The sequence below is a fragment of the Saimiri boliviensis genome, chromosome X (genome assembly GCF_048565385.1).
Source record: "Saimiri boliviensis isolate mSaiBol1 chromosome X, mSaiBol1.pri, whole genome shotgun sequence".
Taxonomy (NCBI): domain Eukaryota; kingdom Metazoa; phylum Chordata; class Mammalia; order Primates; family Cebidae; genus Saimiri; species Saimiri boliviensis.
In genome coordinates, this window is record NC_133470.1 from 106975702 (window position 1) to 107001456 (window position 25755).

General features: G+C 45.2%; 1 protein-coding gene across 1 annotated transcript; it reads right to left on the bottom strand.

Annotated features, from left to right (window-relative positions):
• Positions 1–335: 335 nt before the first annotated feature.
• UTP14A (UTP14A small subunit processome component) lies at positions 336–24618 on the bottom strand. Its single transcript, XM_003931118.4, has 15 exons — positions 24516–24618; positions 23021–23096; positions 21816–21886; positions 21220–21284; positions 19273–19415; positions 18509–18664; positions 10708–10827; positions 10513–10607; positions 9202–9325; positions 9032–9109; positions 8201–8594; positions 4540–4931; positions 3625–3818; positions 3396–3495; positions 336–755 (listed from the first exon to the last, which is right to left on the bottom strand). Exons 1-15 carry the CDS (start codon positions 24539–24541, stop codon positions 483–485), a joined length of 2307 nt encoding a protein of 768 aa, XP_003931167.2. The 5' UTR covers positions 24542–24618; the 3' UTR covers positions 336–482.
• Between the last annotated feature and the right edge of the window lie 1137 nt (positions 24619–25755).

Here is a 25755-nt window from a genome sequence, read left to right on the forward strand (position 1 = left end):
GGTCTTAGGATCAGTCTAGGACAGAATCCAATTGCAGAGTTTGTATGTCTTCTTCCCAGGCTCAGAGGTCAAAATATAGAATATTTCATCATAATTAACCCTGTCTCTTCAAGTTGGCAGTAATTAATGGTGGATCATATCTGATGTGATGTATTTAAGATCACAGACTACAGTGAATTTTCTCCATTTCGATTTAGGACCAACGACATAATCTTTGGTAAGAAAAAGAGGTGCCCCTGACAAGTGCAACTCGAGAAATGCAATATTGGAGCGTCCATAGGTGTCCGGCTTGACCAAATGATTTCACTGGGGGACAACACAACATATACTCCAGATAAACAGATTAAAAAAGCCTTTATTTTTAAAATGTGGCTCAACTACTTGCAAGGTGCTGAGCCAGTTTTGGAACCCACCTTGTAGCAGAGTAAAACTGGACCAAAGTGAGTGGAGTCAGGGCTCCTGGCTGTCACTCCTCCAGCAACTCAATCTACAGAGTTTTTCTTCAGCTGTTTTTTGTGACGCGTGGTGACCCGTTTTGGATTCCTCTGTATGACAGAGAGGTCCGACCTTGAGGAAGACCGGTAGCCCACATCCTCTGCTTTTATGGGCTTAATGATATGGCCTGGCTTGGTGATGACCTTAGGAGTAGTCAGCTTTTGGAAAGCTCTCTGGGTGTTCCACGTGGATCCTATAGGGGTCTGGATGGTCCTTTCAAATTGCCGATGGTGGGTAAATGGATATGGAAGCACTCGTACCTGGGAAGGAAGGAGAATGATTTGGTATGAGGCAGGCCTGGGGTGCAGTTGTATACTGGAATGGCAGCTCTCATCAGGTACTGTTTTGGTACAGGCCACGGTTCCCCACGATGACTGCAAGTGAAGAGACTGAGAGATCAAGGCATCCCAGGGCTCCCATCTGCCCTTAGGAGTCCAATCTGCTTGATGACACTGGGAGTGGGGGGGAACTAAGTTGGCTCTGGATGCCCTATTCAGCAATTCAGGGTCTGAAAAACCACCCCGACACTGCCCCTGTCTTTTTGGTTTTTTTTTTTCTGAGACAGAGTCTCACTCTGTTGCCCAGGCTGGAGTGCAGTGGGGTGATCTCCACTCACTGCAGCCTCCACCTCCCAAGTAGCTGGAATTACAAGCGACACCACTGTCCCTGTCTAGCTGTAGGAGCTCCAGGGCTGTTGTCCCACAGTGAGTTTTCCTATATAACACTGTGACTGCAAGAACCTACACCTTCGTGTATCCCTGTGGATTTCCTGTCTTTTCTACCCTCTTTATGCTCTCAGTCTCCTCCTTCCCTCTCTTAGGATTGATGTTTTAAGGAACCGGAATCCTGAACTCTACCAGGCTGTTACACTTAGCTTCGTCTTCTTTTGGCATCACAGAAGTGTAGAGCTGGAAAGCCCTAGATATTGGCAATGGTCATCTCCCTTGGCCTGAAGATTAGGCTTAGAGCGGGGAAGTGATGGACATAAGTAAATGAGGAGCAGCATTTGTGAACAGAACCCACAGCTCCTGTTTCCTTGCCTGGCACTCCTCCACCACATTACTACCTTCAGATATTTAAATAATCTTTCAGGCAGGTGTGGCGGCTCGTGCCTATAATCCCAGCACTTTGGGAGTCCGAGGCAGGCAGATCACGAGGTCAAGATGGAGACCATCCTGGCCAACATGGTGAAACCCAGTCTCTACTAAAAATACAAAAATTTAGCTGGACGTGGTGGTAGGTGCCTGCCAGCTTCTCCGAAGGCTGAGGCAGGAGACTTGCTTGAACCTGGGAGGTAGAGGCTGCAGTGAGCTGAGATCGTGCCACTACATTCCAGCCTGCTGATAGAGCCAGACTCCATCTAAAAAAAAAAAAAAAAAAATCTTTCAACACTTCCCCAATGGTGAAAGGAGGAAAAACACATAAGCAGAAAATGGGGATGTAAAAATCAGTAGTCTCTGGCAGGGCGCGGCGGCTCACACCTGTAATCCCAGTACCTTGGGAGGCCAAGGCAGGCGGATCACTTGAGGTCAGGAGTTCAAGACCAGCCTGGCCAACATGGTGAAAACCCCGTCTCTACTAACAATACAAAAATTAGCCGGGTGTGGTGGTGCATGCCTGTAATCCCAGCTACTCAGGTGGCTGAGGCATGAGAATTGCTTGAACCTGGGTGGCAGAGGTTGCAGTGAGACTCTGTCTGAAAAAACAAATGAAAAAACCCACATCAGTAGCCTTTGGAAATATTCAGTGGAATACTCAAGAGAACTAAGTACTCTCTTACTTGTACTTACATGGTCCTGGTAGTAGCGAAGGAAACAGATTTTCTTTAAGTTAAGGGAATGTGTTATTTGGGTTGATGGCTACATCTGTGCTTGTCAACCAGGGCAACAGAAAGAGAACACCTGGACCAAGTATTTAGTCTCAAAAGATCCCCCTAGGCACCTTGAAGCACTTTAGTCTACTGCATGTTGGAACCTGCAGCCACTTATTAAAAAGACGAAAACTGGGGGAGATTCCTGGAAAACTATTTGTCAGTTTGCCATGACTGTATTAAAAAACAAACAGGTAAGACCCCTGGAAGGAAAGGGTGGTCTTTATTGAGCGCCATACTCTGCCCATCACCTGTAATCCTGGCCCACTGAAGCACCCTTGCCACCTTCCCTTATCCCGTAACTGCCTATTTTCTAGTTATAGATCCTTAATTGGGACTGCAGTGGTTACAATCCAGTTTTTGCAGTGATTGGTTCAGAAAATAAGATCGAATAGAATGTTATTGAAATGTACATCTTCTTACCTCTGTTCTGTACCCATTAGTTCTTTATTTCTTCAGGGGGAAAAACGTAACTCATTTCAATATTATGCTGGCTTGGGACAGATCTCAGAATTGAAAGGAACATAAAGATCATCTAGTCCAATCTCATTCTTGAGTCCCCTTTACTCATACTCATGCTCCCAGAGCAGCCTTGAATTCTTTATCTCCTTTAACTTCTACTTTATGTGACTTCATACAATAACCTTCAATATACTCGAACACTGTAATCACATTCAACTTTTCTTTTCTCTTGTAAACATCCCTAGCTCATTATCATGTGACACAACTTACAATCTTCTCATTCTCCGGAACAAGTACCGGTTTGTCTTCATTTTTCTTAAAGATACAGCTCAAACCTCATAGCCTCTGTTGGAGTATTACCTTGACTCTAAACTTTTTTACTGGCCAGTAATTAAAACAGCATAGTCTATCTGAAATGGTACATCTAATAGCCATTCAGTGAAAACAAGAGAGCTGATTTTGCGGTCAAGATCACACGTTCCTCTTGACCATGATCACTAGAATAATCTTTTCAAGCAAGAGAGCCAGGCAGTAACGAGCAGGCAGCTAAAGAGCTCTAAGCTCTCACCTGATGAGCCGCTGCGTGGATGTTGCGCTTCTCATTGATAATCACATTTGGCAAATTCTTATCTTTTCTTGGAGGACCCTCAGGGGCTTTAATGAGAAACCTGGAAGGCAAAACCACAGGACATCTGACTAGGAGCATTAAGGACTCAGTCAAAAGGGCAGGGAGGACACCGAAGGGCGAGGGGGGAGAACCTGGTGCCCTTTTGACAGGCTTTCTTCCGTGTTCTTACCGGCGTCTTTTCTTGGCACTGGGCTTTAGGCCCACACCACCCCACTCGCCCCAGCCAGGTAGTGTCAGGTCTACGTCCTTTGGCTTACTGGCCTCCACAGCTTCCCTCTTCTCTTTCAAGAAATCTCTGATGACATCATCCCCAGCGAAAGCTTCCTTTATCATCTGCCTTTGGTTTCTCTCCACTTCATCTTCCTGGGAAGAAACAAGCGAGAGCTACAGCTTGGCCGAGGAGCGGTGGTTCATGGCTAGAACGCTTGAATTTTAGCGCCCCCTAGGGGGAAGTGCTGAACAATGATGGGCTTGCGATGCAAACCAATCGTAGGCAATCATGCTCCAATTTTTTTCTCTCTAGGGTAAATATCCCTAGCTCATTATCATATGACACAATTTTAAACTTTTCAGTAAGGAAGCTGCAGGGTGGAGGAAGGAATGGCCTGTGTTAGCAGCAGGAGCTCTAAGTGGCTAGACTGTGGGCTTCCTCTAGCTTATATCCCTGAAAAGACAGGTACCAGGATGCCTCCCTTTCAGTTTCAAATTAACTGGGGAGTCTTAGATCATTTGAGATCCCACTGAGTACAACTTCGGCAACAGCTCAATGACTCACCTTCGAGTTGTCCTGCCTGGGATCTGGTCAGAGCTCTGAGTTACTCCCTCTTTCCTCTGAGAGAAGTTTTAGAGTTACCCCAGAGAAGTTTTGGTGGATCAGGATTTAGGAAATGGGGATCTTGGCAGCACCCACATATCTGCATCTATTAAAACATCACTGGCACTAGCCTGACCCTGTACTACGCTGGACTTCTCAACTACTGAAATGTGCCCCTAGCAAAACAAAGCTTCATTACTCCTTGTGCAAGGATACTTTCTGAACCAGCTCTGATCCCCCACAATGGCCCACAACCCTGGCTCTGCTCACCAGCATCTCTATTGTGGGCACTGCCAAAGACTTCACCGAGAGAGACTGTGTGGTTAGGAGGTTCTGTAGGTCAATCATTTGCTCCTTCTTTTTCTTCTCCTTAGGGGCATCAGGGTGATTATTTGGGGTCTTCTCTGACCAATGCCCTTCTAACACAGGTCTGGAAAGCTCCTTATTTTGAAAACATTCTTCTTTTTCTAGCTCTTCCAGCATCTGTACTCTTTCCGGCCTCTGTAGCAACAGGGGCTCCTCTTCTTCTGGGGCAGGTTCCTCTCTCTGGACCTGGGGAACAGTCGCCTCTGAACTTGCTTTTTGCTTCCTGGATTGATGGTCTTCCTTCAATTTCTGCGACAGTGCCCTCAATTCGGACAGCACCTCCTGGCTACTAGAATCTGGGGGAAAAAGAATGAAAGCTGTCAGAAAAGGAGGTTTGTATGTTGCCTGGTCAGTAAGCATTTGTTGAGCACCCAGTGAGTGCTAGGTACCACATAATGCATTCTAACAAGGACAAATGGGGAAAATAAGATTCTGTGTAGTGGATCTCCTAGAGAGTACACTAATTATAGCAGGCAATGGAGTTTGGTAATTAAAAGTAGCATGTGAGATGTCGGATACGGTGTGTCACACCTGTAATGCCGGCACTCTGGGAAGCTGAGTGGGGAGGATTGCTTGAGCCCAGGAGTTCGAGACCAGCCTGAGCAACGCATAAGAAATCATCAACTCATCTCTACCAGCACCACCCTGCCCCCCAAAAATTGCCAGGCATGGCAGTGTGCATCTGTAGTCCCAGCTACTTGGGAGGCTAAGCTGGGAGGATCACTGGAGCCGGAAGGTCAAGGCTGTAGGGAGCTGTGATGGTGTCACTGGATACTAGGCTGGGCCACAGGGCAAGTCCTGTCTGAAACAGAGAAAAAAACGAAAAACAAAAAAAAAAACCTCAAAAAAGAAAACCAAAAAAAAAAAAAAAAAAAAAAAAACCAGTAGCATGTTGGAAAGAAGATATCCTAGTTCCTATTCCCAGTTTTGCCAATGACTCACTGTATAACTGGGACTGTGGCTTAAGTTCCCTGTGCAGTAAACCCTGCTTGGGAAGACTGCCCTAAGTTTCAAAATTTAAAAAAGGAAGCCACTTTAATAGGTGGCTTCCAAATGTAATTTCATGCTTTACTGCTTGTAAAAACCTTATCCAGGATTTTATCTTGACTCAAGAATTTCTACTTCATATCTTAAAGCAGTATTTCATAATCTGCTGTGGCTGAGCCAAGGGGTAAAGCAGCTGCTTTACCTAGTGGATGTAGCTCACACTTCTACTGTCAACATCTAAGCAAGTAACACTAGTCTCAAGAGTCTGAAGGGACTGCCTGGGTGCAGTGGCTCACACCTGTAATCAAAGCACTGTGGAAGGCCGAGGTGGGTGAATCACTTGAGGCCAGGAGTTTGAGACCAGCCTGACCAACATGGCAAAATCCCGTCTCTACTAAAAATACAAAAATTAGCTGGGCATGGTGGCGCGTGCCTGTAATCCCAGCTACTTGGGGGTTGAGGCAGGACGACTGCTTGAATCTGGGAGGCAGAGCTTGCAGTGAGCAGAGGCTACACCACTGTACTCCAGCCTGGCTGACAGAGACCTGTTTCCAAAAAAAAAAAAAAAAAAAAAGAGTCTGGAGGGAAGCACGGCGGTGTCATGCTTCTAAACTGTCCTTTGCCTTGATTCAGATTGCCCCATTCCCAAGTTGATCCTGCTCTCTAGCTTTGCCATGAAGCCATTGTAGCTCCTTAGATCTGGCCTTTGGACACAAGCATGTTTATTTCTCAAGAATCAAGTTTCCTTGCTCATTTTCATTGGAGTCCGTGACTTTCCAGTATTGTAGGACAATCTTGGAAGGTTTGAGAAAATTCAATTTACTTATTGTCCAAGGAAATCCAAATCTACCTTTTCTTTTTTTTTTTTTTTTGAGATAGAGTCTTGCTCTGTCGCCCAGGCTGGAGTGCAGTGGCTCGATCTCAGCTCACTGCAACCTCCGCCTCCCGGGTTCAAGTGATTCACATATCTCAGCCTCCCAAATAGCTGGTACTACAGGTACGTGCCACCATACCCGGCTTTTTGTATTTTCAGTAGAGATGGGGTTTCACCATGTTAGCCAGGATGGTCTTGATCTCCTAATCTTGTGATCTGCCTGCCTTGGCCTCCTAAAGTGCTGGGATTATAGGTGTGAGCCACCGTGCCCGGCCCAAATCTATCTTTCATATTTTCATATCACAGTATGAAATGTGCTCTGCACATTTAGCTAGATGGCCAGTTGTTGAGGGGGCTCATGAGGAAGCCACTAGGGTCCTGTGGTCATATACAGACACCCCCACAATCTCAGCCGGCTGTGCTGCTTCCCAAAATTCCCTCAGAAGCGACTACTTGCAACTATTAATCCCAGAAACATCTAGCCAAAACCATTCAGTAAAGGTCCCTACAATACCTTCTAAATGATAGCTCTTTTAAAATAAATTTTTGTATGTGGAACCCTAGGAAAAAAAAAAAAGGAGAAAAAAAAGGAGGCTGCGTGCAGTGGCTCGCACTTGTAATCCTCACACTTTGGGAGGCTGAGGTGACAGGACAGCTTGAGGCCAGGAGTTCAAGACCAGCCTGGGCAACAGAGCAAAACCTCAGTCTCTACGAAAACGTAGCTCAGCATGGTGGCATAGGCATGTAGTCCCAGCTAGCTGGGAGGCTGAGCCAAGAGGATCGCTTGAGACGGGGAGGTCGTAGGCTGCAGTGAGGTATGATTGCATCACCGTACTCCAGCCTGGATGACAGAGCAAAACCCCGTCTCTTAAACAAAAAAAAGTAGAAAAGATAATTTTTTGCCATTGAAAACCAGATTTTTGCCATCATCTAAATGCATTCCTATGTGGAACTGAACCAGACCTGGTAATTTGTCCAGATAGCCAAATGACTTCTCAACGTAGGTAGTTTCCTAGGCAGGCTTTTTAGTGTCCTGGTTTATTGCCAGAATGGGAACTCTCTGACCAATCTCACGGGTGCTAACACTGTTAATAAGATCTCTTCAAGATAACACATAGAAAATACAATGTACAAATAAAGCCTGAGCATGGAGTCACAATTCTAATTTGCCATGTAGCCCCGTGGAGTCATTCATTCTGTAAAGTCTCACCCCATATAGACACACGTAAACTAGCATCAAGAAGTGCTAAAAACGCTACTCCCACTTAACAGACAAAAAACTCCAGCAATTAGAATGTTTCACAGTGTCTCAAAATCTACCTACCTGTTTGTATAGGTGTGAACAGACGTCCAGATTCGCCGTTCTACCACACATACTTCTCCCTGGTGTGTGGGTACCAGGAACACTAACTCATACCCTGCCTTCGAGGATGATTTAGTTATTATGGCTTTCTAAAGGCTGTAAGCCCCCAAGAACAGAAAACTTGCCTGAACACATTGCATGGCCATGCAGATGACTGCTTATTAAACGCCTTTGAAGAAAAATAGTTATGAATCTAATTCTTCTGAGGGATCTAGTGCACGCACTCTTGCAAGTCCCCAGAGCCTAATCACTATGCAGTGTGTGTGTGGGTGGACGTTTTTTTCTCCCATAGTCCATCCATAGCACTAGGAAGTTCGCCTTTCCATTTGATCACAGCTCACCTTTTGTTTCTTGACTGTCTGCTGGCTCAGCATCCTGGTTGAGCTCAGATCTTTGTCTAAGGGATCGCCTTTCCTCAAATTCTCTCAACAAAATGTCTTCTTCTGCCACTGGTCTTTCTTCTCCCTCACTTTCAGAAACTTCGTGCGCCACAGGCTCTGGCAGCTGCTCAGGGTCCTCCTCCTCGGTTGCAGCCTCTTTGGTGTCACTGGTGCAGCTCCTGAGCATCCAGGGATTTGGTCCGTCCACATTCATCTGCACTTCATTCACTGCATCAGGGACAAAGAGTTCTTCCACTTCTGCGCCTCCCTCCTCCTCCTCACTCTCAGAGGCTACCTTGAGTTTCTGTGTCAGTTCTTTGTTCTTGGCCAACTGTTCCTGCATAGCTTGGCGAGCCTGGAGGAAAGTCACAGGATGAAAGCCTTGTCATTAGTGACCACAATAACACCTTTCCTGGTCCATTTCATAAAGCTGCCTCCTCTCCATTTGACTTGATATTTCTTACTGGTACCCACTGTTCAAACTGCACATACAACGCTGTGTTAATAGCTATGGTATAAAATGGAAGGCAAAATCTTTGTCCTTAAGGAATCAACAGGTGAAATAAGATTTTAAAAAGCTCCTCTCCCCTTTTGGACTTGCCTTCAATGCTGTTTCCCTTTCATCTCTCCTTTTCCACCTTGTTCTTGGTCATTTTCCTTTCTGCCTTAGAGATTTCTCTGATGCCTTTTTTAGATTCCTGGTTTTCCATCCATCCTCATGGCTCTTTCCCAACTCTGCTTCTGCTAGCATCCTCCAATTCCAGATCTGCTCTCACCCCAAGGGTCTCTTACCTCCAGGTCATATTTGGCCATAATTGCCTTTGATTTGGCCCATTTCCCACTGTTTTGGTGCTTAAGGCTCATTCTTTCCTAGAAAGAAAGAAGAGTGAGATTTCGACCTTTACTGCCTTCCAAGGAAAGCTGATTGAAAGGGGTGGGGGTGGGGCAAGAGGCAGTCTCACCATCATTCTGGCCTTTTCAATTTTTTCCAGTTCTTCCAATGCTGCAGCTGGATTAACCTTCCGCAGCTGCTCAAACTCTTTTAGGGCTTTCTTGGCCTTTCCTTTCTTCACGACTTTGTGATACCTGTAAGGTAAGAGGGTAGGAGGGAAGAGTTTAGCAATTTAGCCGAAGCAGTGATGTCGTAGGCACAAGTACCCATATCACCCGATGGGTTTCCCAAAGCAGGGGGCTGGAATGGGCATCACAGAGCTAGCTGGCTGTAGGGAGTCAGTTTGGGACCTGAGAGGACTGGCAAGACTCTTGGTACCCACAGTCCTCAGGTAGACCTCTGCGGCTCAAAGAGTCTGCCTCTATAGCTCAAGGGAGGAGTAGAACAAGTTTCATTTTTTTCTGTTTAGACAGTGTCTCACTCTGTCACCCAGGCCGGAGCGCAGTGACGTGATCTTGGCTCACTGCAACCTCCACCTCCTGGGTTCAAGCGATCCTCCTGCCTCAGCTTCCCAACTAGCTGGGACTACAGGTACACATCACCACACCTGGCTAATTTTTGTATTTTTTGTAGAGATGGATGGGGTTTTGCAATTTCTTCTTCTTCTTTTTTTTTTTTTTTTGAGATGGAGCTTCACTCTTGACACCCAGGCTGGAGTGCAATGGTGTGATTTCAGCTCACTGCAACCTCCACCTCCTGAGTTCAAGCAATTCTCCTGCCTTAGCCTCCCAAGTAGCTGGGATTACAGGCACCTGCCACAATGCCCAGCTAATTTCTGTATTTTTAGTAGAGACGGGGTTTTGCCATGTTGGCCAGGCTGGTCTTGAATTCCTTACCTCAAGTGATCCACCCATCTCGGCCTCCCAAAGTGTTGGGATTACACACGTGAGCCACCATGCCTGGCCAGTTTTGCCATGCTGCCCAGGCTGGTCTTGACCTCCTGAGCTCAAGTGATCCATTCACCTCAGCCTCCCAAAGTGCTAGGATTACAAGCGTGAGGCACCACACCGAGCTGAACAAGTTTCAGTTTCAAAGAGGCAAAAAGGCAGGAAGGAAGCCTTACTGGCCTCAACAGCTCTGGAATTCATTCTGCAGAACCACTCTGATGCCTTGGAAGGGAGAGAAAGTAACTGAATACTCCTCCTTTTGGCAAAACTGTAGGAGGTTGTTTTGGGGGGAAAAACGAGGCTAGTCACTCCTGTTTGGGACCTCATCTACGTGACTCTAGTTGCCGCATCAAAGTTTCTCTCCAAAGAATTCATGATGAGCCACATGACTTTCTTCTGTGGAACCCAAGTCCAGTTCACAGGGGCCTCCTTACTTTTTACTTTTAATTTTCTTCTCTCTTCGAGCTTTGGCCTCATAGTAGGACTGCAGAGCCCGGGCCCTCTGAAGCTCTGCTCGGCGCACCTTTGCCTACAACAAATGACATTGACAGTGAGACCTGGGCCAGAGGACAAATGCTAGGAGAGGTGTGACATGCCTGGGTACGTTCAAGGGCGTATGATACACTTACCTCTTCCAGGCTCATGGCTTGGAGAGAGGCCTTTTCTACGGGAGTTAGTAAAGGGTCTGTCACTGGCTGCTTGTTCTTACGGAGGAGGTTGAAAATTTCTTGCTCCAGGGGAGTTCTTGCCTTAAAGAAGTAACAAAACATTCTGAGTCTTAAGCCTTGCTCTTATAGCTCTTTGTCTTTACATTCCTATGACTCTCTAACTTATGACACTACAACTGGAATCATAAGTGGACAGGATTGGCTGTTACAGCAAGAAAAGGGGGTTCCAGTCGTCCTGTCAGCAGCGTAAATAAAGCCTTATTTGATTCTTCTTTATTTTTGGAGATAGAGTTTTGCTCTTTTTGCCCAGGCTGGAGTGCAATGGTGCAATCTCGGCTCACCACAATCTCCGCCTCCCGGGTTCAAGCAATTATCCTGCCTCAGCCTCCTGAGTAGCTGGGATTACAGGCATGTGCCACCACTGCTGGCAAATTTTGTACTTTTAGTAGAGACGGGGTTTTTCCATGTTGGTCAGGCTGGTGTCGAACTCCTGACCTCAGGCGATCCACCCGCCTCGGCCTCCCAAAGTGCTGGGATTACAGGTATGAGCCCCTGCATCCAGCCATATTTGATTCTTATATAAGACAATTTCGGCCGGGTGCGGTGGCTCACGCCTGTAATCCCAGCACTTTGGGAGGTCAAGGTGAGTGGATCACAAGGTCAGGAGATTGAGACCATCCTGGCTAAAATGGTGAAACCCCGTCTCTACTAAAAAATACAAAAAAAAATTAGCCTGGTGTTGTCGCACACGCCTGTAGTCTCAGCTACTTGGGAGGCTGAGGCAGGAGAATTGCCTGAACCCGGAAGGTGGAGCTTGCGGTGAGCTGAGATTGCGCCACTGCACTCTAGCCTGGGCGACAGAGTGAGACTCTGTCTCAAAAAAACAAAAAACAAAAAACAAACTACAACTTCAGCAGGGAGACACTCAGGCTACTCTCTAGTACTGCTGAGGGGATCACTGTGTTCAGGTTACCAATGTATGTTGAAGATTTCCATTCTCTTAAGAATCTAGGCAGGTTGCTCTAGAGTCCCTGTATTGTTATGTATCATTTGAAGCACATAACTATTACTTTATAGTTGTGAATCTCAAATTTGTATCATAAGCCTTCTTTTAGAATATTTCTAGAGGTAAGAGGAGGTTAGATTTATATTTTTGAGACAGGGTCTTAGTCGGTCACCCAGGCTGGAGTACAGTGGCACAATTTCAGCTCACTCTAATCTCTACCTCTGGGGCTCAAGTAATCCTCCTGCCTCAGCCTCCAGAGCAGCTGGGACCACAACTGGAAGTCACCATGCCTGGCTATTTTTTTTTTAAATTTTTTGTAGAGACAGGATCCTGCCATGTTGCCCAGGTTGGTCTTAAACTCCTGGCCTCAAGCAATCCTCCTGCCTTAGCCTCCCAACGTGCTGGGATTACAGGCGTGAACCCACTGCACCCTGTGAGGTTAGATCTTAAGACAGGCATCCCCAAACTACGGCCCGCGGGTCGCATGCGGCCCCCTGAGGCCATTTATCCGGCCCCCCGCCAGACTTCAGGAAGGGGCACCTCCTTCATTGGTGGTCAATGAGAGGAGCACAGTATGTGGTGACCCTCCAACGGTCTGAGGGACAGTGAACTGGCCACCTTTGTAAAAAGTTTGGGGATGCCTGTCTTAAGATAAGCAGTATTTGCCACTGATGGTGTACCTAGAAAATAGATCTGCAAATGTCTCATAGGGGAAGCCCAACTTTTTTGGACCATAGCCAACTGCTATAAACCATGCATATAAGTGTTGTTGGTATCATTAATTACTGATGAAAGAAAATGAGAAAAAACATGGCATTTTTTGGCACAGTCTTCAAATGTAGTTTGTGGTGCGGTGTGTGTTTTAATTTCTTGAGCACAAAAGGATATTGCCTTTAAAAAAATACAGGCCAGGCACAGTAGCTCAGGCCTGTAATCCCAGCACTTCGGGACGCCGAGACAGGAGGATCACTTGAGCCCACCAGTTCGAGACCAGCCTGGGCAACATGGTGAAACCCTGACTCTATTTATTATGGTGAAAAAATAAAAAGACCTTCATGTAATTAGCCTGTTTCCTGATGGTTCAAATTGAAAAAAATAAAAAAATAGAAAAAAATCTAACCTTTCCTAATTTTCTAACTTTGCCTCTAATTCCTCAATTTCCAGTTAATTTTGCATGCTAGACAGTCTTTACATATGAAACAAATGAACTGTAAACCAGTTATGCCACATGCTACCATGAGGATGGCTAAATAATCCGGCCAATCATGCCATGGTCCACATTCTGGCAAAGCACAAGGACAGCCCTAGGCAACAGAGCCGGTTTCAGACCTCACATGCATATTATGTGTGCTTTTCTTCAATAGCCACATACATCATGGTCAGTCTTAAACTTACAAATATTTGGACAAATGCATAAACGCACATTATCACATGTTACATGATGCTATTGATTTAACCATAAAGCTATTCTATTGAATAGCAAAGATATGTGTTCTCCATTTTTAATATTTGCAGTAGTGATCAATCACAGGCTACAAAGTGATTTATACTACAATGTTGTAATGTCCCTACAATTCAATTCAATTTACAAATCTTTATTGATTATAGCTATATTCCAGGCGCTTGTGTGGGGTGCTAGGAATACACAATTAAGATAGTTCCTGTCCTCATAGAGCTCACAGCCTTTCAGAGCGGAGACACATACAGTACAAACAGCATAACATAATGGGTTAAATACCCTTTATGTTACTCTTAAGTAACATACTGCTATATTATTCTATAGGGGTAATCACAGAGGAAATCACCATTAAATATTATTAGGAGGTAGGTTAGGCTTGGGGAAGGAAGTGACTTTTTTTTTTTTTTTTTGGAGACGGAGTATTGCTCTGATGCCCAGGCTGGAGTGCACTGGTGCAATTTTGGCTCACTGCAACCTCTGTCTCCAGGGTTCGAGCAATTCTCCTGCCTCAGACTCCTGAGTAGCTGGGACTTCCCACAATGTTGGCCAGGCTGGTCTCGAACTCTTGACCTCAGGTGATCCGCCTGCCTCAGCCTCCCAAAGTGTTGGGATTACAGGTGTGAGCCACCACGTCTGGCCTTGGAAGTGACTTTCTGAATTAGGCTTTTAGGCCTATGTACAATTCTGTCAGGTGGGAAAAAAAAATCCAGATGAGCATAAGCAAAAAACACAGACACAGGGAAAGGAATGGCATGTAACAGAACAACGTGCTGTCCAGCATAGCTACAATGCTAGGTAATTTTATTTTATTCTGTAAGTGAACAGCCTTAGAAGGATTTTAAGCAGGAGATCAACGATTAGTTTCGTATCGCAGCAAGAAAATCCTGGTGACTGTGTAGAGGACATATGTAAAGTTCCAAAGGAAAGGTTTGATGAGGGCCTCGATTAGGGCAGTGAAAATGAAATTGAAGAGAAAATAGGGGCCTAAGGTTTATTACAGAGACAGAATTTGCAGGCCTAGCCCCCTATAAGCTGGGGGAGAGGGGAGAGTGAAGGGGAAAAGTAGGAATCAAATGACTGAGGTTTCCAACCTAAGTGCCTGGGGTAGGGAGCTCTGCTGTTAACTGAGTTGCAGACTGAAGGCGGTGGTATAGGTTTTGGAAGTCTGGGGAAAGGAAATGCGAAGCTTACTTTGGACTGGACTAAGTTTACGGCGCGTATGGGAGACCCAGGTGATCCCTGCCAGTCACATAGAATATGAGACTGGAGCTTCAAAGAAGGGGTTGAGAGTGATGGTCAAGTTATGGAATTTACAGAGCAAGAATAAAAAGGACTAAGGAAAGCCAGAGAGAGAAGATACCCAGAGTATGACAGAAGTCAGAGGGGAGAGGTTTTTAGAATGAAATGTGCCAAAGGTGTCAAATACACTAAACACTAAGAAGACCTGGGATTTGGCAGTTTGGAGGCCCCTCACTAATGCTTTTTGAGAGAAGTTTTAGTAGGGCAGTGAGGAAGAAGGTGAGAAAGAGGTGGCAGCAGTGGAGACAGACCAGCTCTGCCCCAAACACACTCCTCGTCAGATAACAGGATTTGCTTCCCCCGTTAAAAGCTGAAAATTTGATTGAAATTTTAATAAAGTCAGCTTGTATAAAGTTAAATTAGATCCAACAGGTGTCTTCACCATTCTTTCATAGCCTTTATTTTTATTTTTAAGACAGTGTCTTACTCTGTTGCCCAGGCTGGAGTGCAGTGGCGTGATCTTGGCTCACTGCAACCTCCACTTCCTGGGTTCAAGTGATTCTCATGCTTCAGGCTCCCAAGTAACAGGGAATACAGGCATAAGCCACCATGTCTGGCTAATTTCTGTGTTTTTTAGTAGAGACGGGGTTTCGCCATGTTGGCCAGGCTGGTCTCGAATTCCTGAACTCAGGCAATCTGTCTGCCTCGGCCTCCCAAAGTGCTGGATTACAGGCGTGAGCTGCCACATATGTTTGTCCTGTTTCATAGCCTTTAAAATGATAAAGCATATTGTGACTCTCCAATCTCCAGTAGGGGCATGCAGCATTTCCTAGCAGTGCTTCCTCTTGTGAGGGCATACTGAGAGACTAAGGTTTCAAGGATAATGCCTTGGGAAATACCAGTGTAGACAAAGAATAGTGAGGAGAGAGGGGTGAAAGAAGTTACCTTACAGCATTTCTAGCACTTTGCAGTTTACCAAGGCTTTCTCTTACATTATCTCATTTCGTTCTTTGCAGCTAAACAAAATTTTAGGAAGCTGGACCAAAACTATAGTAAAGACTTCTGATTTTTTTTTTTTTTTTTTTTTGAGACAGAGTTTCACTCTGTCCCCCAAGGCTGGAGTGCAGTGGCACAATCTTGGCTCACTGCAACCTCCGCCTCCTGGATTCAAGTGATTCCCCTGCCTCAGCCTCCTGAGTAGCTGAGACTACAGGCGTGTGCCACCACGCCCAGCTAATTTATGCATTTTTGGTACAGATGAAGTTTCACCATGTTGGCCAGGCTGGTCTTGAACTCCTTACCTCAGGTGATCCACTTGCCTCGCCTGAGCCTTGATTTTCAATCTCCAGAAACCCTAATATGACACATACTAGTCATTGGTACTTTGCACTCTAAGTTGTGAGGAGAGACCTAGGAGTTGCTAGCCACAAAGCACCTTGTGAACTAAGCACTTCCTTATTCCTCTGTGCCCCAGTAGCATAATTTCTCAAAAAGTCAGTCTTAGAATGAATGAATGGCACAGCATAGTCAATGTACAGCATCTGAGCCTCACTCTATCTTGAAGAAGTTGTGCTATTCTTAGTGTAACTTCCTCCACTATCATCTCGTTTTAATTATTTATTTACTGATATGTATTTTTTGAGACGGCGTCTTGCTCTGCTGCCCAGGCTGGAGTGCAGTGGTATGATCTTGGCTCACTAACGTCTGCCTCACGGGTTCAAGCGATTCTTCTGCCTCAGCCTTCCAGTAGCTGGGATTACAGGCACGTGCCACCGTGCCTGGCTAATTTTTTTATTTTTAGTAAAGACAGGGTTTTGCCACGGTGGCCAGGCTGGTCTCGAACTTCTGACCTCAAGTGATCCATCCACTTCGGCCTCCCAAAGTGCTAGGATTACAGGCGTGAGCCACTGCACGCAGCCCCATCTCCTTTTTAATAATACACTTGGCATTTTCCTGCTGTCTCCAAGATTACACTGTCATTTGGAAAAAGCGAGGTGCAGTACAGTGTGTAGTAGCATACTACCATTCTTTTGATTTAAAAAGGAGGTAAACATGAATATAGAAATAAAACTCTAGGCCAGGCGTGGTAGTTAACACCTGTAATCCCAGAACTTTGGGAGGCTGGGGTGGGCGGATCATAAGGTCAGATTGAGACCATCCTGGCCAACATGGTGAAACCCCGTCTCCACTAAAATACAAAAAATTAGCCAGGCGTGGTGGCATACACCTGTAATCCCAGCTGCTCAAGGAGGCTGAGGCAGGGGAATCAGTTGAACCTGGGAGGCGGAGGTTGTAGTGAGCTGAGATCTCGCCACTGCACTCCAGCCTGGTGACCGAGCAAGACTCTGTCTCAAAAAAAAAAAAGAAAGAAAGAAAGAAAGAAAGAAAGAAAGAAAGAAAGAAAGAAAGAAAGAAAGAAAGAAAACTCAACAACAACAAACTTATGCAAGTGGTTACTTCTGAGTGAGTATAGGGGTAAAAATGATCAGATGGGACAAATGGGTGGAGTCAAATTTTTCACTACATATCTTCTATGCTTTTTTATTTTTGAATCCTACAAATTGTATTACCTCTGATTTTTTTTTCTAGTCTCCCTTCATCCTGCAGCCACACTTTAAACCTGATCTCTCTTTCATGTAGAAAAGGAAGCCTCTTAGAAAAAGAATGGTAGTGACTTCAGCAAAAACATCAGAAACAGCTTATCCCTGTAATAAGCAACTACTCGCTCAATTTCTAGCTATTGTGGCAAGCAGTGTTTACTTTGATTAGCTTTAATTAGCTCAATTAGCTCAAATTCCCAACACCTAAGAAACTACCATTTTTGGGTTTTTGGAAAGTAAAGAAGAGAAGCACAAAGAAGGTATCTATTCAAGACTAATCAGCCCATTATGGACCCTATGCCCATGGCGTATTGGAAAAGTAGGCTAGCTGTTCTAAAGCAGTTATTCAGACTAAACATCGAGACTCTGGGGACCAACATAAGATTACCAACTTCTAATTCTGCTAAGAGCATAACTACCATTCCACTCCCAATCCCATCATTTACTACCATAATTTCTTAGAAGAAAAGATATTTTAACACCATTAAAGTAGAAAGAATAACCTCATACCAAAAAAGAACTGGCAACATTACAATCACCAAACAATCATACTTACAACTATCCTTTTGGTTCAAACAGAAACTTTTTCAGAGGTCAGTGTTTGGGAAACCCAGCTCTAAAACATCGACCCCTGCCCTGCAGCTCAGAGTCGTAAGTTACCTGCTGAAGTTCTAGACATTGCCAGCAACACATTATATTTTAATGCAGTATTCCTGTACAAGCAAACTTAGGGTTCTGTTGCTCACATATCCTCACTAAGGTATCATTAATGCTATCGAGTTCCTGATTTCTCTAGGATCAGAATGTGGCTATAAATGCTTTTTAAAAACTGGGGTAAAAGAAAACATTATTATGTTCCTGCTATACTGGCAATCACATGGTTTAACACAAAAACATGGGAATAGCCAAGTACTGTATACTACAAGCAAATGACAAGTGACCTCAGAGGTCAGGTGCATTGGCTCATGTCTGTAATTCCAGAACTTTTGGGAGATTGAGGTAGGTGGATCACTTGAGGTCAGGAGTTTGAGACCAGCCTGGCCAACATGGTGAAACCCCGTCACTATAAAAATCCAAAAAACATTAGCTCGGGGTGTTGGCACACGCTGGTAATCCCAGCTACTTGGCAGGCTGAGGCAGAATTGCTTGAACCCAGGAGGTGGAGGCTGCAGTGAGCCGAGATCTTGCCACTGCACTCCAGCCTGGGCGATGGAGCAAGACTCTGTCTCAAAAAAAAAAAAAAAAAAAAAAAAAAAGTGATCACAGGGCCATTGTGACTGGTTACTGCATGACTGACAATAATGATGGACAACTCCTCCTTTCTAAGCACAAAGCTAAAATGACTTTAAGCTGGGGTTTACCTTAACATATCCAAACAAATCAATTGCAGGCTCTGAAATCTCCAACTTACAAAATCTCACCTTTCAGTGAAGTGCAGTTTCATTTTGTTGTACTCACCTTCCAGCTACTGAGCACATGTTCAATGGGAGCAATGATTGGCTCCTCCTTCTCCAGGGGAAAAACCAGCTGCTCTGCCTGTCGGTTCTTTAGGACAATAGGGTCCCATTTGGAGAGGACTTGTGAGGTTTTATTGAATGCTACTTCTCTGTGGATCTGAAGCAGGCAAGGTATATAAAAAGAAAGAGCCACAAGATTAAGTATCACACCCAAAGGACTAACAAAAAATTAGGAGGCAACGTTTCTTAGCCCAAGAATCAGGATGCCAGAGGTTACCTCTTGCTTCTCAGGACTGCAGTTTCTCCTAGATAATGATGATTATTATTTTTAGATGGAGTTTCACTCGTGTTACCCAGGTTGGAGAGCAATGGTGTGATCTCAGCTCACTGCAACCTCTACCTCCTGGTTCAAGCTATTCTCCTGCCTCAGCCTCCCAAGTAGCTGGGATTACAGGCATGTGCCACCACACCCAGCTAATTCTGTATTTTTAGTAGAGAGGGGGTTTCACCATGTTGGCCAGGCTGGTCTCCAACTCCTGACCTCAGGTGATCTGCCTACCTTGGCCTCCCAAAGTGCTGGGATTAGAGGCATGAGCCACCGTGCCCAGCACGCCTAGATTATTTTTAATCTTATCCATAGTAGGGAAATCACAACACCCCCTCCTCCCGTTTTTCAGGTCTTTCCCTTCTTTCTCTTATATTATCCTGTTTTTCCTTGTCAATTCAATTTCTTTCCCTTAATAGACCACCTTCTCTGTAGCTTACCCGTTCAATCTCTTCTTTGTTAAGAGGTAACTCCACGGTCTTCTTTGATTTGACTCTATTCAGTTGCTTTTTCACAGAAGCCAAAGAAGATGAAGTTTTAACAGGCTCAAGCAGATCTGCAAGGACCAGCTTTTCTCCTGATCCTGTAGAAAGGTCAAACTTTCTGGTCAGATCAAGAAGTGAGGCAAGATCTCAGTAAAGTGTAGGGAAAAGCCTCAGTAGAAAATGCTAGTAGATGGCAAATATGCAGAAGCAGGAAGTATCCTCTTACTTCAATTCCCTGTTTCTACCCATGCCAACACTATCACTCTTCTGCCTTCACCCCAAACGTATTAGGGGATGGAAGAGAGCAGAAAAATATTTATTCAGAACTCAGTTGCTTTTCTCCTGGGGCTTCCACTCTTGCAATTCATTCTTCACATAACAGCCAAAAATAAAAACAGAAAAAGTGATCTTTTTTTTTTTTTTTTTTTTGAGACAGGGTCTCACTCTCTCACTTAGGCTGGAGAGCAGTGATGCCATCTCTGCTTCCCAGACTCAGGCAATTCTCTCACTTCACCTTGCCAAGTAGCTGGCACTATAGGCGCGTGTCACCACGCCTGGCTAATTTTTTGTAGAGATGGGGTTTTGCCATGTTGCCCAGGCCAGTCCCAAACTCCTGGGCTAAAGCAATCTGCCCACCTTGGCTTCCCAAAGTAGGGATTATAGGCATGAGCCACTGCGTCCAGCCCAAAATGATCATTTAAACTATAAACCAGGCCAGGCGCAGTGGCTCACACCTGTAATCCCAGCACTTTGGGAGGCTGAGGCGAGTGGATCATGAGGTCAGGAGTTTGAGACCAGCCTGGCCAACATGGTGAAACCCCGTATCTATGAAAAATACAAAAATTAGCCAGGCATGGTGGCAGGCGCCTGTAATCCCAGCTACTTGGGAGGCTGAGGCAGGAGAATCACTTGAACCTGGAAGGTGGAGGCTGCTGTGAGCCGAGATCGTGCCACTGTGCTCCCGTCTGGGTGAAAAGAGCAAGACTCCATCTCAAAAAAAAAAAGAAAGAAGAAGAAGAAAATATAATCCACAGCATGTCATGACCCTGCTGAAAATCCTCCAATGACTCCCCATTATATTTTGAATCTCATCTACCTATAGGACACAGCCCTATGAGATCTAGTCCCCATCTGCCTCTCTAACCTCATGTCACCCTCTACCCTCCACCTTTTGACACAGGGGCCGCTTTCGTACTCTTCAACATACTGTGCATGTTTCTACCTTAGAGCCTTTGCACTAGCTGTTCCCTGGCCTGAAATGCTTTCTCCCATCTTTGCATGGCTGACTTTACTTGTCGTTCATATCTCAGCTTCAATTTTGCCTCTTCCGGGGCCTTTCATGACCAACCCGTCTAAAGTAGCCACTTAGTCATGTTACTGCATCATCCTCTTATTGTCTCCCTTCATTAGAATGTAAGCCCCATGAGCTCACATCTTATTTGCTGCTGTAGCCTTGGTACTACAACAGTTCCTGATATTGCTACTGACACTGTACTAGGTGAAGGCCCTTGAATAAGTGACGTGACCTCTCTGAGCTCTGGCTGAAGAGAATATTTGGCTGTCTCCTAACTAGAAGCATTGTAAGAGAACTGAAATAAAAATGAAATTGTACAGCTATGAATTATGACTAAGTTAGTAAGAGGCAGCTGTCTTCATTCATGTCCCTCTATCCTAGAAGTATCTCATCAAACTCTGTAGGAGACCTTGACCACAGCCTTCTAGGCTTTGAGAGACGGAAAGAAATTGAAGGGCATCTGACTACCCTTCCTCACCCACTGTCCCAGATATTTATGGTGTGCATCATTAACCACATCAAAAACAGTTCCTGGGGGGTGAGGTGAACACTTTGCCTTTGAAACCCCACATGCTTCATGCATGGGTATCTTCCTTTGTTCAACTTACCTTCAGAACTGACATTGAACTCTGATACCTTCAGACTAGCCTCCGACCTCTCAGCCAATTTCCGCCTGAAATTAGGCCAAACAATATAATAGGAATGGATACATTTTACAGGGGTTGGGGGTGAGAGAGACAAACACTTCTGTCTTCAAACAACGCTTTGGTTTCTTGTATTTCTTCTAGGGTCAGGTTTTGTCATGATGCAGCAAGGAAATCTGTTCCTAACTTGGACTTGGTTGTCTAACCCTCATCTCTTCTATTACAAGGTAAGCATAGTGTAAAACATACTGAACTTAGATTCAAACACACCTGAACTGCAACTTATGAGCCAGGTGATCTTGGGGGTAAGTCAATTTACTTCTCTAATGGGGTTAAGTAATGTTTACTCAATGCTTTAAAAGATTTTCATGTGGAATAAGACTTCGAATGCTTACAATAATAGCACTAAGACTAATAGCTAACAGTCAATTATATAATGCTTACTATATGCTAGGCACCAGTATTAAGATCTTTACGTGAAGCACTCAATAAATATTAGCTGCAAGGAAATCACATGGAATCAGCTAGTTATAACCTGCCCTAACTGATGGGCATGTTACCTATTCTTTCCATCAAGGGAACTGATTGCTTCCAGAAGCTTCTGATGCTTTCTCTCTCCATCACCGTCCCCCTAAGACATAGAAAAAGAAAAACTATCAGGATGAGTGGGAGGGAAAAGACAACATGGAAACCGAGGCCCACATAAAATCTCCTGTACTTTTGGTCAGTGGAGAACTGGCGAACTGGAAGAGGTCTGGTGTGCAAGCATTCCAGCTCAAACTAAAAAGGAGGTAATGTCATGCGTCTGTCCTAACTTGCTTTGGGACAAAAAGGGCTTAGAATGGTGTTTCTGTATAAAATATATAGTATCATCTAACACAGAAACCCTGACATACAGTGTAAGTCATAGCCAGTTACTAAGTTGGCTTTTTTTCTTTGAGACAGAATCTCACTCTGTCTTGCCTAGGAGGGAGTACAGTGATGCGATCTCAGCTCACTGCAACCTCCACCTCCTGGGTTCAAGTGATTGTCTTGCCTCAGCCACTGGAATAGCTAGGATTACAGGTGCAAACCACCATGCCTGGCTAATTTTTGTATTTTCAGTAAAGATGAGGTTTCACCATGTTGGCCAGGCTGGTCTTGAACTCCTGACCTCCAGTGATCTGCCCACCTTGGCCTCTCAAAGTGCTGGGATTACAGGCGTGAGCCACTGCACCTGGCCTCCAAGTTAAGTTGCCTTTTCCTAGGAAGAACACAACAACCAGAAAAAAAGAAAAAAAAACCCTCCTTGTTTTTAAGAGATATATTGTGTGTCCCCCACCCCAGGGAAAAAAACCTGGGTTTTTTTTGTCAGGAGAATAAAGAATTGGAATTCCTATAGCATCTGTTGGAGATCCAGCTTAAAATACATATGCATATTTCAGTCAGATAATTAAATAACTCTCTACAGAATTGCAAACTTGGGAAATGGGGAAACATATCATGAGGACCCTGTGTGTGTGTGTGTGTGTGTGTGTGTGTGTGTGTTTTGAGATGGAGTCTTGCTCTGTTACCCAGGCTGGAGTGCAGTGGCACGATCTTGGCTCACTGCAACCTCCACCTCCTGGGCTCAATAGTAGCTGGGATTATAGACGTATGCCACCATCACCACGCCTGGCTAATTTAGCACTTAATATTATACAGTATCTTACATTGCCACACCTTTCCTTTCCAGGAATGTGCTCTCCACCCTAATTTTGAAAGCAGTTTAGCAATTGTCACCCACCTCATCTTCACTCTCACTCAAGAGGTAGTCTTTTGGCAAATCCACTAGTTCTTCCTGTTGGCTCAAAGCCAGAAGGCTGTTAAAAGAGGCAACAAAGAAATGTTCATGCATATACCCATCTAACAAACCTGCATATGTATCCCTTAATTATAATAAAAGTTGAAGTTAAAGAAATATTATCATTTGAAATAATGTCTAATCTATTAAAACAATCTCAGAAACACTGTAACTTCAGCACAGAATAGCCCTATTCCTTGGAAGATATAGAAAGCAGTGTGAACGCCTCTGGAAACTTTGTCATGACATGAAATTTAGACTGAAGTCAGGCATCACCTCCAAGAGTGCAGGCAAAAAAACTAATACTTTTCAGTGATTGGTACGACATTTCCTATGACCTACAGGAAGCTATAAAAATGTCAAACCCTGGAATAATATGGCCAAAGATGCTGCTGCTGGCCCTGGAGGCAAGGCAGTTTCATGAAATATATATATATATATATATATATATATATATATATATGTTTTGAGATGGAGTCTCTCTCTGTCAACCAGGCTGGAGTGCAGTGGCATGATCATGGCTCACTGCAACCTGTGCTTCCGAGGTTCAAGCGATTCTCCTGTCTCAGCCTCCCGAGTAGCTGAGATTACAGGCGCAGGCCGCTTTGCCCAGCTAATTTCTTGTATTTTGGCCGAGACAGGGTTTCACCGTGTTGCCCAGGCTGGTATCGAACTCCTGAGCTCAGGCAATCCTCCCGCCTCGGCCTCCCAAAGTGCAAGGATTTCAGGCGTGAACCACCGTGCCCGGACTCACGATTAATATTTCTAAGCATCTTCCACATGTTTGACTCCTTGATAGGCAGCCTAATCAAAAGTGTCATCTTGATCACTTGTTTCCAGGAATGGAGAAACAGGTCAAAAGCAGCTGAGTAAGCCATTTTCCCTGGGGCGTGCTTAGCAAAGTAGGTGCTTAACTAAGGAGATTTGTACCCACAAACAAATAAAACTTACTGTTAGCTAACAGCATATATTATTAGTATTTGCAAAGCCAACATTAGTAAAGGGACTACAATTAGTTCCAGGGGTGGGGACACGAAACATCACAGGAGCGACAACGTGGTGGATGACTCCAACTAGCAAAGGTTTCCAAGATTTGAGGAGTTTATAACTCCTGCACTGCCTGAGCAGAGGATTAAATCGGGCCGCGGCAAAGGCAGAAAAAGGGTCACGTGATGAAGAAAGTGAAGCAGTAAATGAGCTGGGGAGGCAGAAGCAGCATCAGGACCAACAGGGATGCGGTTATACCGGTGAGGAGCGCAGTAAGCGAATGAAATTAAATTAAAAGGGCTTTAAAGGCTGGATCGCGGAAAATAGGAACGAGTGGCCAGTTCTTAAGGGGAACCATTGCCATCTGTTAAAAGGGGGCTCCCATTTCCCAAAAGCTGGGGAACCCGGCCCCCAACGAGTACCAGAATCCCCCTTCCCGTCTGCCCCTCACCTCTCCGTAAGCCGGTTCGCAGTCATCTCAGCAACCCGCTTCTCTCACATGGACCAAGAACGGAAGCCGAAGGAAAGTAATTTCCGTGCCGGCCGCAAAGCAATTTCTGCTTCCGTCAATTGCTCGCGACGGAGACGTCACATCCGTTCCGTGCGAGGCGTGTAGAAGAGCTAGGCGTGTAGAAGAGGGAGCCGTGTCGGGAGGGGCCTGCGGAAAACTGGGAGGCTGGAGATGAAACGGCTGCCAGCGGGTGGGGTTTTCCTTTCTCCACCTACCCCGTATTTCCCTGGTGCGCCGCTCTCGGTGCTTCACGCCCCTGGTTTCCACGCAGCCCAAGGTGGGTGAGTTTAGGGCGAGGGTACTGCGCTGTCAGGGGCTGAAACCGCGCCTTCATTTGTCCCTACCTAATCCAGAAGGAAAGACTCCAGCGCCCGTCCTTGTGCGACGGCGTCCTGCAAGCCTGCCACCAGTCAGCTCGGGGGTTTATTGAATGCGCATTAAGGGGCCAGATTGTGCTGGGACCCGGCGATCCGATAGTGAACAAAACAAGTGTCCTTCCATTTAAAGAAAAATCTCTTTTGATCTCTTGTAATTGCAACTCTGTTCTTCATTCCAGACTCGAAAGATTTTATCCAAGAATGGGCCGTCGGTAGCTACGCTTCCTAACCGCCCATCAACTTAAGTTTTCTTTTAAGCAACTTTTTTTTTCTCCCATCAACTTTTAATGATTTTTTAAATTTATTTTTGAGGCAGAGTCTCGCTGTGTCGCTCAGGCTGGAGTGCAATGGCGTGATCTCGGCTCACCGCCTCCCCCCGCCCCCCACTGCTACTCCAGAGTTCAAGCGATTCACCTGCCTCAGCCTCCTGAGTAGCTAGAATTACAGGCGCCCGCCATATCCGGCTAATATTTGTATTTTTAGTAGAGAAGGGGTTTTGCCACCTTGGCCAGGCTGGTCTTGAACTCCTGACCTAAGGTGATCTGCCCACCTTGGCCTCCCAAAGTGTTGGAATTACAGGCGTGAACCACGGCATCCGGCCTCATAATCTTTTTTAAAATTAGAGTTTGTAGACAAATAATAGACAAGAACATTCTTTTCATTCTTTTAAGCCATCCCATTTTGCCTTTCCCCTATTATTCCACAGAAATTGCTCCGGACAAGATCAGGGACACCCAAAGTGGCTAAATAAAATGGATACTTCTCAGTCTTTGGCTTCCCAGAACTTTGTGTGGCATTTAATG